At 58.0% G+C, this 14,404-nt stretch overlaps 1 protein-coding gene across 7 annotated transcripts in view; it reads right to left on the reverse strand.

Annotated features, from left to right (window-relative positions):
- The window catches only part of HIP1 (huntingtin interacting protein 1), a 34,699-nt gene that overhangs the window by 4,102 nt on the left and 16,193 nt on the right, over positions 1 to 14,404 (reverse strand). For all 7 annotated transcript variants that reach the window (XM_015295909.4, XM_015295912.4, XM_046902540.1 and 4 more), the window contains 21 exons: positions 12,646 to 12,709; positions 11,942 to 12,084; positions 11,335 to 11,391; positions 10,085 to 10,165; positions 8,720 to 8,796; positions 8,450 to 8,511; positions 7,369 to 7,509; positions 6,768 to 6,825; positions 4,681 to 4,756; positions 4,185 to 4,316; positions 3,627 to 3,724; positions 3,310 to 3,382; positions 2,790 to 2,973; positions 2,626 to 2,714; positions 2,436 to 2,552; positions 2,218 to 2,319; positions 1,124 to 1,318; positions 848 to 995; positions 627 to 713; positions 339 to 446; positions 124 to 260 (listed from right to left, as the gene is read on the reverse strand). In XM_015295909.4, the coding sequence (XP_015151395.2) occupies positions 124 to 260; positions 339 to 446; positions 627 to 713; positions 848 to 995; positions 1,124 to 1,318; positions 2,218 to 2,319; positions 2,436 to 2,552; positions 2,626 to 2,714; positions 2,790 to 2,973; positions 3,310 to 3,382; positions 3,627 to 3,724; positions 4,185 to 4,316; positions 4,681 to 4,756; positions 6,768 to 6,825; positions 7,369 to 7,509; positions 8,450 to 8,511; positions 8,720 to 8,796; positions 10,085 to 10,165; positions 11,335 to 11,391; positions 11,942 to 12,084; positions 12,646 to 12,709 (2,229 nt within the window). The remainder of the gene's footprint in view (positions 1 to 123; positions 261 to 338; positions 447 to 626; positions 714 to 847; positions 996 to 1,123; positions 1,319 to 2,217; positions 2,320 to 2,435; positions 2,553 to 2,625; positions 2,715 to 2,789; positions 2,974 to 3,309; positions 3,383 to 3,626; positions 3,725 to 4,184; positions 4,317 to 4,680; positions 4,757 to 6,767; positions 6,826 to 7,368; positions 7,510 to 8,449; positions 8,512 to 8,719; positions 8,797 to 10,084; positions 10,166 to 11,334; positions 11,392 to 11,941; positions 12,085 to 12,645; positions 12,710 to 14,404) is intronic.

Genomic DNA, 14,404 nt, shown 5'->3' on the forward strand with positions numbered 1-14,404 from the left:
TGGGGTCAGGATGGAGTGTCCAGAGGTGACACAGCCAGTGCTGCCACCCTGCCTGCTCCATGAGGGCCACTGATCCCTATCCCTATTCCCCACTCACACCTGGAGTGATGCCCATGCACTCACCTCCCCGATGGCGCTGATCCGGTGCAGGCAATTGGTCACTGCTGTGCAGTTGGCACTTGCCACACTGCCCGGGTCTTGCAGGGAGCTGAGGTAGCTGATGGCCTCACTGCCACACTGCTTGCACGTTTCCAGCAGCCCTGTGCAGGCAGTAGGAGGGGCTGAGGGGGGTGTCTGTGGGAACAGGGACCCCCGGCCCCATGGATGGCAGCACTCACGGTCAGCGGGCTCCATCGGGGCCATGTGGGAGGTAGCACTGCCTTGTAGGATGGTGTCGCTGATGAGGTGGGCAAAGAGTGCCACGCAGGGCAGCACGGTGCTCACATCTGCAGGCACAGAGGGCACATGGCTCAGTTGAAGCAGCCCAGGAGCCCTTTTGGCTCCTGCATTTGCTTTCCCAACTCCCTCCTGGGCTCCACAGTGCCTTGGCTGTGGGTCCCAGCCCCAGTCTTTTACCCTGCGTCATGCAGGAGCTGCCCCTCCCACGCAGCTGAGCCCTGCCTCACCTGTGCGGTTGGTAAGGTATTTGCTGTGCGCATCCTGCAGCCTCTCAATGCATTCAGAGGCTGCAGACGTCCTAGACAGGAGGTAATCTGCAGGCACGAAGAGACAGGACTCAAACACAGGACAATACCTTGCCACGGCCGGGCTGTCCCAGGGGAAAGCAGGATTGAGTTAGGGATGCTCTTTGGTACACACTGCCTTCAGCAGGCACTGGGGATCTCACCTGCTGAGCCGGTGCAACTGATGTGAGCGGGGTCCTCGAGGCGGCTGAGGGCATCCTGCACCATGCGCTCTGCCTCCCGCGCACTGCCCTGCAGCAGAGCAAACTGCTCCTCGGCCCGGCGCTGCTGCAGGGTCCGTTCTGCACTCTCCTGCCAGGGCAGCGCTGGCATCAGGGTCCCACCGTGCTGGCTGCACACCCTGACACCCAGTGCTGCCAAACCAGGGCTCGACACAGGACAGCGCAGGGATGCCTGTGCTTGGGGTGCTCCTGGGGTACCTTATCTTGCAGCTGTGTCTGCAGTGTCTCCCGCTCCTTCCTGCTACTCTCCTTCTCGCTGCTGAGTGCGTCCCGCAGCTGCTGCAGCTCAGCCTGCAGGGCTGCCATCTCTTTGCTGCGCTGCTCTGCTGCGTGGCTCAGGCTGTCCCGCTCCTGCTCCAGGCCTGCTATCCGAGTGTTCTGCTCTGCTCCCACCTGGCCGGACACAAAAATCCCACCAAGGCTGTGCTAAAAGCATGGCTAAAGAACCATCCCTTGCACGTGGGGAACTGCTTGTGGCTCACGGTCTAGGCACAAGCACTGCTCAGTGCACTGCAGTGTGCAGGGCACAGCCCTGCATCACCCACATCTGGGCAGCCCAGTGGTGCCCTTGCAACATGGGACAGCCTTGCACAAGGCCAGCTGAGGCTCTCCAGGGTGCTGCTGGATGATGACTGTTGTGCATCAGGATGCACAAGTACACGAAGGGCTCTGACCCCCTGCAGCCTGTCTGAACACCCTGGAAAGAGCAGCTCCACTCTCTGCCAGCTCTGGAGCCTGGAGACCCCTGCAGTCCTGAGTAGCAAAGGGCCACGTCACGGTGGGCACAACAGACCCTCTGGCATGGCAGAGTATGCAGAGGCTGTGACACAAGGGCACAATGCCTGCAAGAGCTCTGCAGTGGGTAGAGCCACACTGTCTGTCAATCTGTCAGTGGTTACAAGACATGGGGGTGAGGGCTGTCTGCTGACTCTAAGGCAGGCTGCAGGGAGGACAAGCTCTCGGATCCTATCCCCTCTGTCCCATGAGTCCCCGCTGCCGGAGGCTGTGTGGGTACAGCCTCACATCCATGGGTGTTAACCTCACAATATGATCATGAAAACCACCCCAGTCTGGAAAAGACAAGGGCACAGAGCTGCTAGTCAGCCCAATGGCACCTTGGTGGGCAATGCCTTGCCTTGCCAAAGCACTGAGACTACAAGAAAAGGCAAACCTGCCCCTCGGCTTGAGGGGGTGGAAATGAATGCCGAGTCCCATCTGGGCCTGAGTAAAGGTCTGGGTCTGGGCTCTGAGACTGCAGCAGGGTGCCGACAGTGGGGCCAGGGGTCTCTCACCTGTATAGTGGTCTCCAGTGTTCCCTGCAAGACCTGCAGCTCCTGCTTGCTGGCTGCCAGCTCCTGCTTCAAAGTCTCTAGCACCTCCGCCTGCTCCTGGGACTGTGGGCAGGAGAGAGGTCACCCTGAGCCAATCCTTGTGGGGTACCCACCCACTGCCAAGCCCACGTCCCTGTGTGTAAGCAGGGGTCCCCATCCCCACCATGCACCCTACTCACCTTCCGCTGGGACTGCTCGCTCACCCGCTGGAAGGAGTCCTCCAGCTCCTTTTTCTCCCGCTCCACATCGCCCTGGGCCTGCCTTGCCACCGTTACCTGCTTGGTCACCTCTGCGTTCTGGGGACGGCAGCGGACGCTCAGCAGCCGGCCCGGCCGGGTCCCTGTGCCCGGCGGGTGGCTGCAGGCCCACCTTTCGCAGCAGGTCGGCGTGGTTCTGCACCAGCTCACTGTACTTCTCCTTCAGCTTGCTGTACCGCTGCTCATTTGCCTGTGCCCTCCCTGCCACGCACAGGGCCAGGTGAGCTCTGGGTGCACGCAGTGGCCCACCGCTGCCCTCCCCAGACCCCTCCTCACTCTCGATCTCCGTCAGGCTCCTCTGCGCTTTCTCCGTGTCCTCCCGCTGCTTCTTCAGCTCCTCCAGCTCCGTGCGCAGGAACTCGCTGTCGTCCAGTGCCTGCTGCTTCAGGTGCCGCTGCTCGGCCAGCTCTGCCTCCAGCTCACTGATGCGCCCGCGCAGCTGCAGGCCACGCCGCTCACTCTGTGGGCACAGTCACGGCACTGTTCAGCACCTGGCAGCCCCAGACACGTGGTCCAGAGTTCAGCCCGTGGGTAAGGCATACTGCAGAGCCCCCAGCAGTCAACCCTGACAGACAGGGATTGGAGTCATTGAGTTTGGGGAAGGTTGTGGATGGGGTCAGGGCTGGGGTGGTTACGTCCTTGTCACCCCACACTGCAGGGACACAGCTGTCACCTCACACTGCCCCACCGGTCCCTTTGCAGCGGGAGCTGCCCCAGGCCCACCACAGTCCCCCAGCCTGGTGCCGGGGGTGCGCAGCCAACACGCAGCACGTGTCACCGAGGGGCTGTCACCCACCTCAGCCTTGAAGCTCTCCAGCTCCTCCTTCAGAGCCCCGATTTCCCTGTAGAGCTGCTCAATCAGCCAGTCCCTGGGGAGGAGACAGCAGGCATCCCATCAGTGCTCCTGGCACCGGGGTATGGCGATGAGAAGGTCCCCACAGCACCACTGTGTCCCTGGGGTCAGCTGAGCCCACCCCTGCCTCCTTCTCTGTGGTGGTGCCTGTAAACAAGGGGACCTGGGGCTCCCAGGACTGTGTGCTGAGATGGCCCCAGTGGGGACACGTCCTGGGAAGGGGCCTGGTGTCAGGAGCAGTCATCAGCACGAGGACTCACTTATCATCTTTGTTCATCCCGTTCTGGCTGTTGAAGTTGAAGGGGTCACTACTGAACGAGCTGCCAAAGATGTCATCAAACTTGTTGTCAAACAGGCTCTGTGGGGAGAGAAGCACAAAGGGCACCTGTGGTCCTTGGGGCAGGGCCACAGAGCCATTTCACACTCCTTTCCTTCCTAAAATGCTGAGTGCCCACACAGGCACAGAGAGGGTGCAAAGAGCTCCTCTCCATGCTCCATGCCATACCAGCACAGTGAGCTGTGCAGCAATGCTGGGAAGCAAAACATCTCCAGGCAACCATCACTGGAGGGCACCAAACTATTATGAGAAGCACTGTGGGATGAGTTCAGCCTGACTCAGACTCAGCAGCACTCAGGCTCTCCGCTGGGCACCCAGCAGCCCCCATTGGCAGCATGCAGCACTCACAGCCCCCACGCTGATGCTCAGTACTAAGAGCCCACCGTGGAATGGTCTGGAAGGACAGCCCTGGGTATGATGGGCATGGACCCAAAGGACACCATTGTCCTCTCCTCAGCCACGGGCAGCCCTCAGAGCTTACCTGTGACGCTGTTTCCATTTCTACCAGGTCTGTGATGGGCTCACTGTCAGGTGAGGATGCCTCAGCAGGGATGACCACCACAGGGCTGATGTGTTCTGACAGCGCTGAGGCTCGCAGAAAATTGGGAGGGTTCTGGGGAGAGAGGACAGCCAGAAGGTGTGAGCCCTGTCCTGCACAGAGCTATGGGCACAGTGGCCCTGGGAGCTGGGCACCATGTCCTGTTAAGAAAATTATTTCCCTCCTCATTCCTTCCAGCTCTGCTGCCACAAGGAGGAATCCTGGAGCCCAGCCCCAGGGACATGGCCAGGAAGCAGCTCCACCCCACAGTGACCGACTCATGGAGGATGCAGGGATGAGCATTGGGCTCTGTGAGCCCTGAGCTGCCACCATTCCCAGGAAGCCAAGCAGGTGGCGCTTTTTGGACGTGTGCCATCAGGCCTCGCTGCTCCTGGCTGTGGGGACAAGGAGAGCTGGCACCAGCCCCATGGGACCTCACCTCTGGGAGCTGCGGGATCTGAATCAGACGCTTGAAGTACTGCAGGTTACTGGAGCGATAGAAGAGGTCCTTCAGCCTGAAAAGGGCAGAGGGTGGTTAAGGAAGGCTCTCCATATGCTGCTGCCCCAATTTCTTATTGTTGCTCCCAGACGTCCCCACGCAGGCATCTTCACATATCCCATCCAACAGTGTCTCTGTGCCATGCTGGAGGGGATGGCAGTGTGCTGCCACCAAACCCACAGCCACTCTTGGAACACCCCAGCCCCTAGAATCCCACCACTGGCAAAAGCTGATGGACAGAGGCTTTCTCACATAAACCCAGGAACTGACGAGCAGAAAGAAGGGCCTAAAGCCACCAGCCATGGGAGGACAGCAGCATCGCTCCTGTGGCAGCCCCCCCACCAGTGGTCAAGGCTGCCTGTCTGGAGGCCACATGGCAACAGCACCTGCAGTTCTACACACAAGCATCTCCCCCACAAACAGCCTGCCTCCCTTCTGGACTGATTTCCAATTCTTTCATCAAAAGCAGCCCATGATAAGTGCTCTCCACCCTTGATTTTACGCTTGGTTTCACTCAAGAAGAAAAGCCACAGCTGGGGACACAGTGTGGCCACGGGGATGCTGGTGGCTCCCCTCCTTTGCAGCCACCCAGCATTCAGCCTGGTGCCACATTCACTCTGGGTATGTCCTGGGCACTCAAGAGTCCACACCCAGCCCAGCCCTCTGCTGATGGCTGCACCTGGTGTTTCCCCCCCCAGGCACTGCTTTGCAGCCTCTGACCTTGAATCAAGCTGCCTTACTGTCATGCAGCCTCAGCACTGTTATGTCCTCCTGCAGCTCGCTGCAGTTATGTTTTGTTTCTACTACCTTAAACAATTGTGTATTGGAGGCCATGGCACTTCACTGCTCACTTGCTTTCCATCTCATTTAGAATACTATGAGCAGCACCAGTTCCAGCACAGTCACTGGGGATTACCTCGAGAAACCCACTGGTACGAAGCCTGACTGACTGACTCCTGCTTTTTGAGCAGACCCGTCCTTGCATCTCAAGGCAGCTTAATTGTTTTCCGTAGCTTTTGGAAATAAATGTTTGATGCTGCACCACACGTGTGTGTTCCTGAGTAACCGGGTGTGTACAGCTTGGCTCTGCCTGTTTGCTCCTATACTTCTATCTGCTGCTACAATCTCCATTATTGATATTTTAAATGGGTAGGCACTCATGCCGTGAGCACCTTTATCTCCTCCAGCTGCAACTTGTACCACAAAAGGACATTTTTTCCCTCTCAAGAGCCTCCCCTGCTTGGCTGCACAACCCGATGTTGCAGAGGATGATACCTCAGTGATGCCTGAAGGTATCCCCCTTTGGCTGCTCCATTTCCCAAGTTCCCACAGCCTGCCCTTTTTTGAAACCAAGCACCACTCAGGGAAATCTCCTATCCCTTTTCCACATGTCCAGTGACCACAGCCCCGTGTACCCGGGGGCACACCAGACCACACTCCTGCAGCAGCACCTCAGGCTGTGCCCATGCACTGCCTAAAGGACATTGGCTCTGGAGACAAATGGCTGTGCTCAGCTCTCAGCCCTTGCTAAGTGGGCACTGCTGGTGCCAGCAGTGCTGCGTGGACCAAGTCTCTCTGGTGAAGCTGGGAAGGGCAGGACCAGGTGCTCTGCAGCAATGAGACTTTCATCTCAGCACGTCAAGTGCAAATTGCAGTTAAAACTGCAATTAAACGGTTTGAGGGTTTTAAATCACCAGCTAGCGCTTCACGTGAAATGCCATTAGTGGCTGAATGCCTCTTTAGAATTAATAACACAGTTATCTGCTAATTCAATAGCAGTGGATTAGGCAAACAGAGTGGGTGCCCTGGTGAAAGCAGCCCCACTGCAGAAGAGCTGCTTCTGAGCAGCAGCAGAAGATTCGATGAGGGCCGATTTTGGAGCCACATTTGGAGCCCCCATGTTATTTACTCTGCCTGCACTGCTCAGCAACTGAGCCCAAGCACAGAGTGCTCCAGTGCCTGCAGTGCTTCCTGCCTGGCCCTGGGTACGCAGACATCACCTGCAGTGGGTGGCAGTCCTTACTTACTTTCTGAACTGCTCCAGGAAGCGGTCCCGGTGGCCCTGCAGTGTGTCGGCCGGCAGACCTGTGAGAAGCAGTGGGTACAAAGCTCACCCCGTGTCCCCATCCCAGGAGGACATGGCTCTGGGGCAGCCTGCGAGCATGGTGAGGTGGGGATGGGTGTTCTGCAGGGAGCTCATCCTCCTCCCAGCGTCCCAACGCCCTCAGCACAGCCTCCTGCTGCTTAGGGGCTCACTGCTGGATCACGTCCCCAGAGATGGCCCTGGGCGGTGCTGGGGCAGGGAAAGGCTTTGAGCTGGCACTAAGGAGACTACTGCTGCAATCCACGGTCCTCAGGGGACGCAGCTTTCTCAGCCCATGCACACCCTGTGGCTTTTCTGGCCCTTGCAGAGGTCCAGAGACTGCTTCCCACCCCAAAGGCTGGAAAGGAGCTCAGGAACAACTCGAGCAGGAATTAGGAGCCCCACCTGCACACTGGCAAAGAGCTGCTTGTGCATCAGGGTGCTGCAAAGCCGGGCCGGGGGCACTGAGTGCCCAGCGATGCCCCACACATGACTCACTGTCTCCATGAGCTCCCAGTCCCCGTGGAAGGCGCCGAGGTACTCACAGGAATGGAGTTTGAAGAGCAGCTTGACGGTGTAGTCGTAGAGGTGGCTGCAGTCCAGGATTACCTGGATGAGTGGGGCCAGGCGGCACTGCCCCGCCGCAGTGACCGACACAGAGCGTGACATGTCCAGGGAGCTGAACACTGCCGGGAAGGAGAGAGGCTCAGAAAGAGAAGGAGACCTAACTGACAGGACTGCAGGCTTCCCAGTGTCTTCCTTGGCTCTATAAGGCATGTTTCATGGCTCAGGGTGATGTGTGGGGTGAGCCAAGCTACTGCTGCCTAAGCAGGAGTCTCCACGTGCGTTTGGGCACATGGTGGGAGCTGGAGCTCGGTGGAGCGAGGCACCCAGCACCACAGCCTTCAGTTTCCACTCTGCACCTGAGTGCATCTAAATCATTCCCATGGGCAGGGCTGCAGGGCTGTGCCTCACATTGCCAGGACCATGAGGGCATTGGCTGCAGTAGGGAAAGGCCAACCTGGGGAGGGATGTATGGCAGCTAGGAGGAAGGGCTGCAGATGTGTCCGGGGACCATCTTCAGGCTTTGTGCATCCCATGGAGGCCTTGGCCTGGTGTTGCTTTAACATATCCCAAACTCAATCCTGCTACAGCGTGCACAAACGCACTGCAGTTCTGAGATTTGAGATCAGCTTGGTCTTAGCCCCCTGCCTGCTTCCATCCCTGCGTATGCTCACACCTTTTCCAGCTGCAGCACGCTGCAAGCACCCAAGGGAGCTGTGTTCTCTGCTAATAAAAGCCAGAGGCTGTCACAAGCCCACAAGGCAGAGAACAAACTCAGCCTGGAGAGGCTGCAGAGAGGGAGCCTGAGGTGGGGAGCTGAAGCTGGAGGTGTGGGGGGAAGCAGAGCTACACAGTGCTGCCGGCCCCACACGTTCCCCAGCACTGCAGGAGGGCTGCAGGGAGGCAGGCACAGCTCTGACACGGGATCGCTTTGGCTAAGAATAACTCCAGGGAAGTGCATGGCAAACAGATTAGCTCAGACACCCTCAGACAACTCCTTCCTGGATCCCACGCCACACCACGCACACCAAACCCAGCACAGCACGGCAATGAGGGGCTTACCCGTCTGGAAGAGGTTCAGCTCACATTCCAGGTAGTCAAACATTTCCACTGTCAGCTGGAAGCTGGGGAAGAGGGGTGAGGAAGGTCGAGCAGTGTCCCCACACAACACACCCCGTGCCAGGTGCCACCCCAGGGACACATGGGCACTGTCCAGGAGGGATGTGCCAGCCCTGCTGGTGGTTCTGCCCACTCCCATGTTAATGGCAGGCAGACACAGTGCCATGGAGCCATTGCCCAGCCACCCCTCGCCTCCCACCTGCCTGCACTCACAAGTTGTTGACATCGTTCTCTCCCGCCTCGTCAAGCTGCCGGTCAGACATCTGCAGATTGCCGGGGAACCGGGGGTTCTGGGGGGAAAACAACAGTTGGGAAGGGGCCATGGAGGGGCTGCAGATTTGCTGCAGGAGGTTGGGGCGGCTCAAGGTGAAGGGTCCCCAGGGTGGGCTCCATGGGTCCATCCCAAGGTCCTGCTGAGTAGGGGCTAACGAGAGGACTCCTGAGCCCAGGGTGAGCCAGACTGTAACCCTCATGCTCTGTGGAGCCCATTTTCCCTCCAGCAAGAAAAAAGAATTCTCCTCGGGCTTAGAATCTGCAGGCAGGAAGGAGATGGGGCTCCTGCAAGGCACCACGGGGCAGCTGCAGGGAAAGGGGCAGCCATCTGCTCAGAGAGCAAAGCCTCTTCAGGCAGCCCACAGTGGCCCATGAAGGCCAAAGCTCCAAATAGCTGAATCTGGGCTACGGGTATGGCCTGGGTTCAGAAAACATCTTAACAGCAGAACTTGAAAAGAAAGAAAGCACCACAGGTAGCAAACTTGCCACAGCCAATTACTTTAAGGATCAGAGCACTTGATCCCATGCAGGGCAATGTTTGTGTACAAGACCACAGTGACGTCTCGTTTTGTTCTTGGAGGCACGCCTTTAGTTTAATGCCACAAGCATAAGAGAATGTCTGCCTGAATAATGAACTCCATCGATGGTGTGCTGCTTCCCAGAGCCCCGCACACCACATTCCTTTCCATAAATACACTCCCCTCACCTCTGGCAGCTGGCTCCGGCTGTGCTGAGCGCAGGCACACTGGCACGGAGCTGTGAGACCAGGAGCCGGCCAGCTCCAACCACATCCTCTCCCAAACCCAGCACAAAGGAGAGACCTGCACGGCAGCTTGGCTCCAAAGTCCCAAAACAAGCTCCTGAGGCAGGCACGCAAGAGATGGGGCAAAAACATTCCGCTCCTCCAAGTGCCCAGGAGCGTGCCCTGAGCACTCCATGCTGAAGGCAGTAGGTTCTCTAGCGCCAGGCAGGGCAGGCTGGGGACACGTGGTGATGGAGATATCATATCCTCAAATGGTTTGGGGTGGAAGGGACCCGAAAGACCCCCTGTCCCATCCTTCCAAAGGCTGGTGCCCCTCCAACTCAGGTTGCCCAGGGCCCCTCCATGGCCTGGGGCACCTCCAGGGAAGGGGCACCCACAGCTCTGGGCAGCAGTGCAGCGCCTCACTGCCCTCTGGGTGAAGAATTTCCCCATAACATCTGACTTGATTCTTCCTTCTTTTAGTCTAAAGCCATTCCTCCTCATCCTACCAGTATCAGACCATGTAACAGGTCACTCTCCATTGTTTTTTAAAAGCTCCTCACCTTGGTGTGGAACTCCATCTTGGTTCTCAGCAGTTTGAGGTAGATGCTGCACAACTGTCCGTAGCCCTCACTCAGGTGGCCCTGGGGACACCAAGAAGTTGGTCACGCTCAGGGCAGGCTGCACCTTCAAGAAAGCCTTCTTGTCTGGCTGTGGGCAGTGACCCAACTGCTGCCTGCTCAACCCCCTGCCCCATCCCACTGCCCTGTGCTGCTGTACCAGCACCTTCCTCACCTTCCTCTTCCTCGCCAGCGATGTGCTGCCATACGGGCTGGCCAAGTGCTCTCTGTGACAGGTGTGCTGGCTGGGATTGGGGTATGCAGGAGATGTCTGTACCCTCCCACTCCTGTGCATGGGCTGCAGGCTGGCGGGCATTGTGCCAGCAGCTTTGTATGGACCTGGGAAGGGGTGGCAGCCTGGGATTTGCTCACCACCTTCTCATCTCTATCTCCCCTCTTGCACATTTCAGTGCTGCTGAAACTGTCAGAGTGACTGTCAGAGTTTCAACATTAAAAAAGAGGGAACACTATAGAATCAAAGAATATCCCAAGCTGGAAGGGATCTGCTGGGATTACCTCTGACTTCACACAGGACCACCTAAAAACTAAGTCATATGTCTGACAGCCTTGTTCAAATGCTTCTGGAACTCCAGCAGGCTTGGAGCTGTAACCTGTACCCTAGGGAGCCTGTCCCACACCCGAATAATATTTGACTTTGCCCCCATGTGTTTGATTTTGATGCAAGTGGATACAGAATGTGATCTGCAAACCCAGCCTGATGAGTTCAAAGCACTCACCATCCTGCTGAGTTGGAGCTCAGCTTGTGCCACGACCCTCAGCCCCCCCTGCTCTCCCCACGCCCCTTTCATTGTCATTCCACGGTCATCCTTCACTGCAAGCATCCTCTGCCCCACTCACCCTGCAGCTCCCAGCCCATCTCCTGCAGCTGCCTACTCTCCTTTTCCCCTGCTGCCTGATTTAACCTACTGTAGCTGGAAAGAGGTCACTCATGCTGCTGTGAGTATTTCTTGCTATAAATACTCTCTCTCATTCATCCCTCTCTGCAGCATGGCAAAGTGAACCGAGCAGAGATAGTGCTTCTAGGCCAGATGGCTCCAGGGAGGAGCTGAGCTGGCGGTCATGGGCAGAGTGAGGGATGCTGTGTGTCCCCGGTGCTCAGCATCACACAGCCCATGCTGAGCAGCCAGCCCCACATCACCCTCCCCGGGGCATCTGTGGGGTCGGCCACTTACCCACATCCTGCTCATGTCACTCAGCTCGTTCTTGTATCTCACAGAGTCTTTCAGGACCTGCAGGGATGGAGAGGAACATAATCAGCAAGTGAGGGTGGCATGCAGGGCGCCGATGGCAAAGTGAGCATTACTATAAGTCAGCAATTAGGCTTACAGGATAGGAGTCCTGGACACATTGCTGACCTTGCATCCCCAGGGTGCCTCTATCTTTGTCCATGCACAGGGCAGAACCCTGTCAGGTGACTCACATATACATGCCAACACCCCGGGCATAGTGGCTCCCTCCAGCACCAGCACTGCAGCACAGGGTGGGTTATTCTGTGGCTCTTAGCATGGGGGATTTGGGGCAGACTGGCCCTGGGAAGAGCTCTGGTCCCAGGCTGGCTGCTGAGCTGAGTCTGCTGCACTGGGAGGTGTGGGGGCAGTGGTACCAGAGCTCTGCAGGACATGGATGGGGACGAGAGAGGGAACGGGGGACACCAGTGTTCTGGGGACAGAAGTGGTGCCAATTCTGGCATCCAAAATTCAAGGAAAGTGTCATGACCCCAAAGGGCGCTGATGAATATGAGGTTTCCTTGCACAGCCGGGGGCACAGGGGAGCACTTACATTTGAATGGCCGTCGCGGAGGAGCTTGTGGAAGACATGGCAGAACTTCCAGCAGAGCACAGCATTGCCCGAGAGCGGCAGCCGGTTCACCACTGACCAGAAGGTCTGTGCCCCCTTCTCGTGGTGCGTGCCCAGGATGCATGGTGGAGGCCGGTCAAGGAAAGGGGGATGGATGGATAGAGGTCACCCCACAGCGGGCTGGCTGATCCAAGCCATGCATGATTTAGCACGGGGTACTTTGGTATAAAACGTGGGGTCCAGCACAGCATTTGTGCCCACCCCCAGGAATTCAAGAGGACGGGAGGATGAGCCCATAGAGACAGGCAGAGGAGCAGCGGTGCCAAGCACTGTGCATGCAGGACACACTGTCCTTTCCCAACTAGCACCTGCAGAGCCGAGGGGAGCGGGGCCATTGCTGACACACAGCCAAGCCCTGGGCACACACTGTACCAGCAGCAGCTCTGCACTGCTGCCCTGGTAACCCAAAGACAGAGGCTGCAGCAGGAGGGAGAGGAAAAAGCAGGGACAGACCCCCAGGAAGCCCCAGCCAGCAGGGAGAGCCCCTCAGGGCCTGTCCATCCCCCTCGAACCCCAGCAATCAGATCAGCACCCCCCGATGCACTGCCTCACTGTGGCCCCTTTTCCGGGCAGCCCCAGCCAGCTCCCACGCTTGCTTGTCCCGTGGCCAACTTTTGGAAGGATATTTCTGGCATGTTTCTCCTTGACAGCCACTTCCTGTGTATTAATAGCCTTATTGATGCTGACAGTCTGAAAAACAGAAGTGGTGGGGGGGTGAGATGGGAAGGGCTCGGGCTGCCCCGGTCCCCCTGCTCTGCCGGCACCTGTCAGTGCCTGGGTCGCATCCAGGTCCCCGGCCCGCAAAGCAGCCGCTGCCTCGTGCCAGCTGGATGCTGCCCATTCCCGGATGCCTTTCTGGGATGTGCCTGGCATCTGCCAGGTTCAGCCGCCGCCAAGATTCATTTACTCAGCATAATAATGATGCAATTAAAGCAGGGACCACAAAAGGACCCTCTCCTGCCCTGGAGGTGGTGGGACGGGCAGAGGAAGGCAAATCTCTCCCCTGACCTTGGATCACAGGCAGCAGCCAGCAGCTCCAGCTCTGCTTTTTTGGGCAGGCTGAGCAGAGAGGATGCTTCGGGCAGCACAGGGATGCTGAGACCACTGCAGGCTTGCAAACTCCCACCGGTGCAGGATGCTTTTGCCTCATGCACGGTGAAGGAGGGCAGCAGACTTACCCCCACCAGCTCATCCTGTTTCCCACTGCAGCCTTCCCACTCCAGCTCCAGCCCTGCTGCCACCCATCACACCCTGGCCCTGCCACACACCTGTCCCCAGAGTCCCTCCACAGCTCCCACCCCGCTCAGAGTATGGTACAATGAGCCCACCGTGTGCTCACGCCGCTCCCGTGCTCCCTGCCACGAAAGCATGGTTTGCAATGCAAATGTTGTGGACCTTGTAAAGCCCACATCGAGAAGCGTGAGTGAATGCTGAGCGAGAAGCCAGCGCACTCTCCGTAGCCTATAGAGAGGCAGTTGCAGGAGGTGCTTTCTTTGCAGGATTTTGAGCGTTTTTTAGCTCTATCCCATTTCTGCGCCTGCTTTCTCAAGTGCACAGCAGGGCTGGGAGCTGCACTGGGGCTGGAAGATGCTCTGGCTCTTGCAGGAACCCAAGCCACAAGGGACCGAGCCTGCTCCCAGCCCAGCACCCTGCCACTGCCACCACTCAAACTCCAGCAGGCAAGGGAGCCAAGCTTGTGTCTTGCTCGCAGACACATTGAGCACCCATTGGACACCAGTGTGCTGGTGTTCACACTGCTTCGTGAAGATCCACGCTACTGATGAGAAACAGGCTGGCTCAGTGCTGTCAGAAGAAGCTAATTACTGACGTAAGTCAATTAAAGCAGTGGGACTGACTCCAGTGCCTTACTCACTGACAATCCTTCCTGCATCCCCGCAGTGCTCTGCATCTAGATGTCCTTGGAGGGGAGGCAGGGCTGCGAGGAGCTGCAGGCACGGCCCATACCCCAGCAAAGATGGATGGCCACGACCCACCTTCCCCCAAAATGTCCCTCTGTTCCTCAGGGCCTGCCAAGGCAGAGATGGCCTCTACTCGGACCCACACCCCACAGCCCCAGTAGGAAGCATCCCAGGGCCAAACACCCCTCCCCAGTCCAAACGGGGTGCCGCCTTCTGCCTTCCTGCTTGTGCTGTGGGGACACTGCAGCAGGTGACAGCATGGGAGGCTCCATAGTATGGCAAATCCATTGTTTTTGCCTTTACCACCCATATGGTGCTGGCTCTGCTGAGGACGCATGCCATGCTCCCTGCCTGTCGCAAGCATTCCGGACCAGGCCAGAGTGCTGTGGTGTGTCTGGAGGGCAGAACTTGCCGCTCAGCCTGGCTTAATGGGAGCAGAATGGGGCCTTGGGGGCTGCGGTGCAAC

The sequence above is a fragment of the Gallus gallus genome, chromosome 19, assembly GCF_016699485.2.
Source record: "Gallus gallus isolate bGalGal1 chromosome 19, bGalGal1.mat.broiler.GRCg7b, whole genome shotgun sequence".
Taxonomy (NCBI): Eukaryota; Metazoa; Chordata; class Aves; order Galliformes; family Phasianidae; genus Gallus; species Gallus gallus.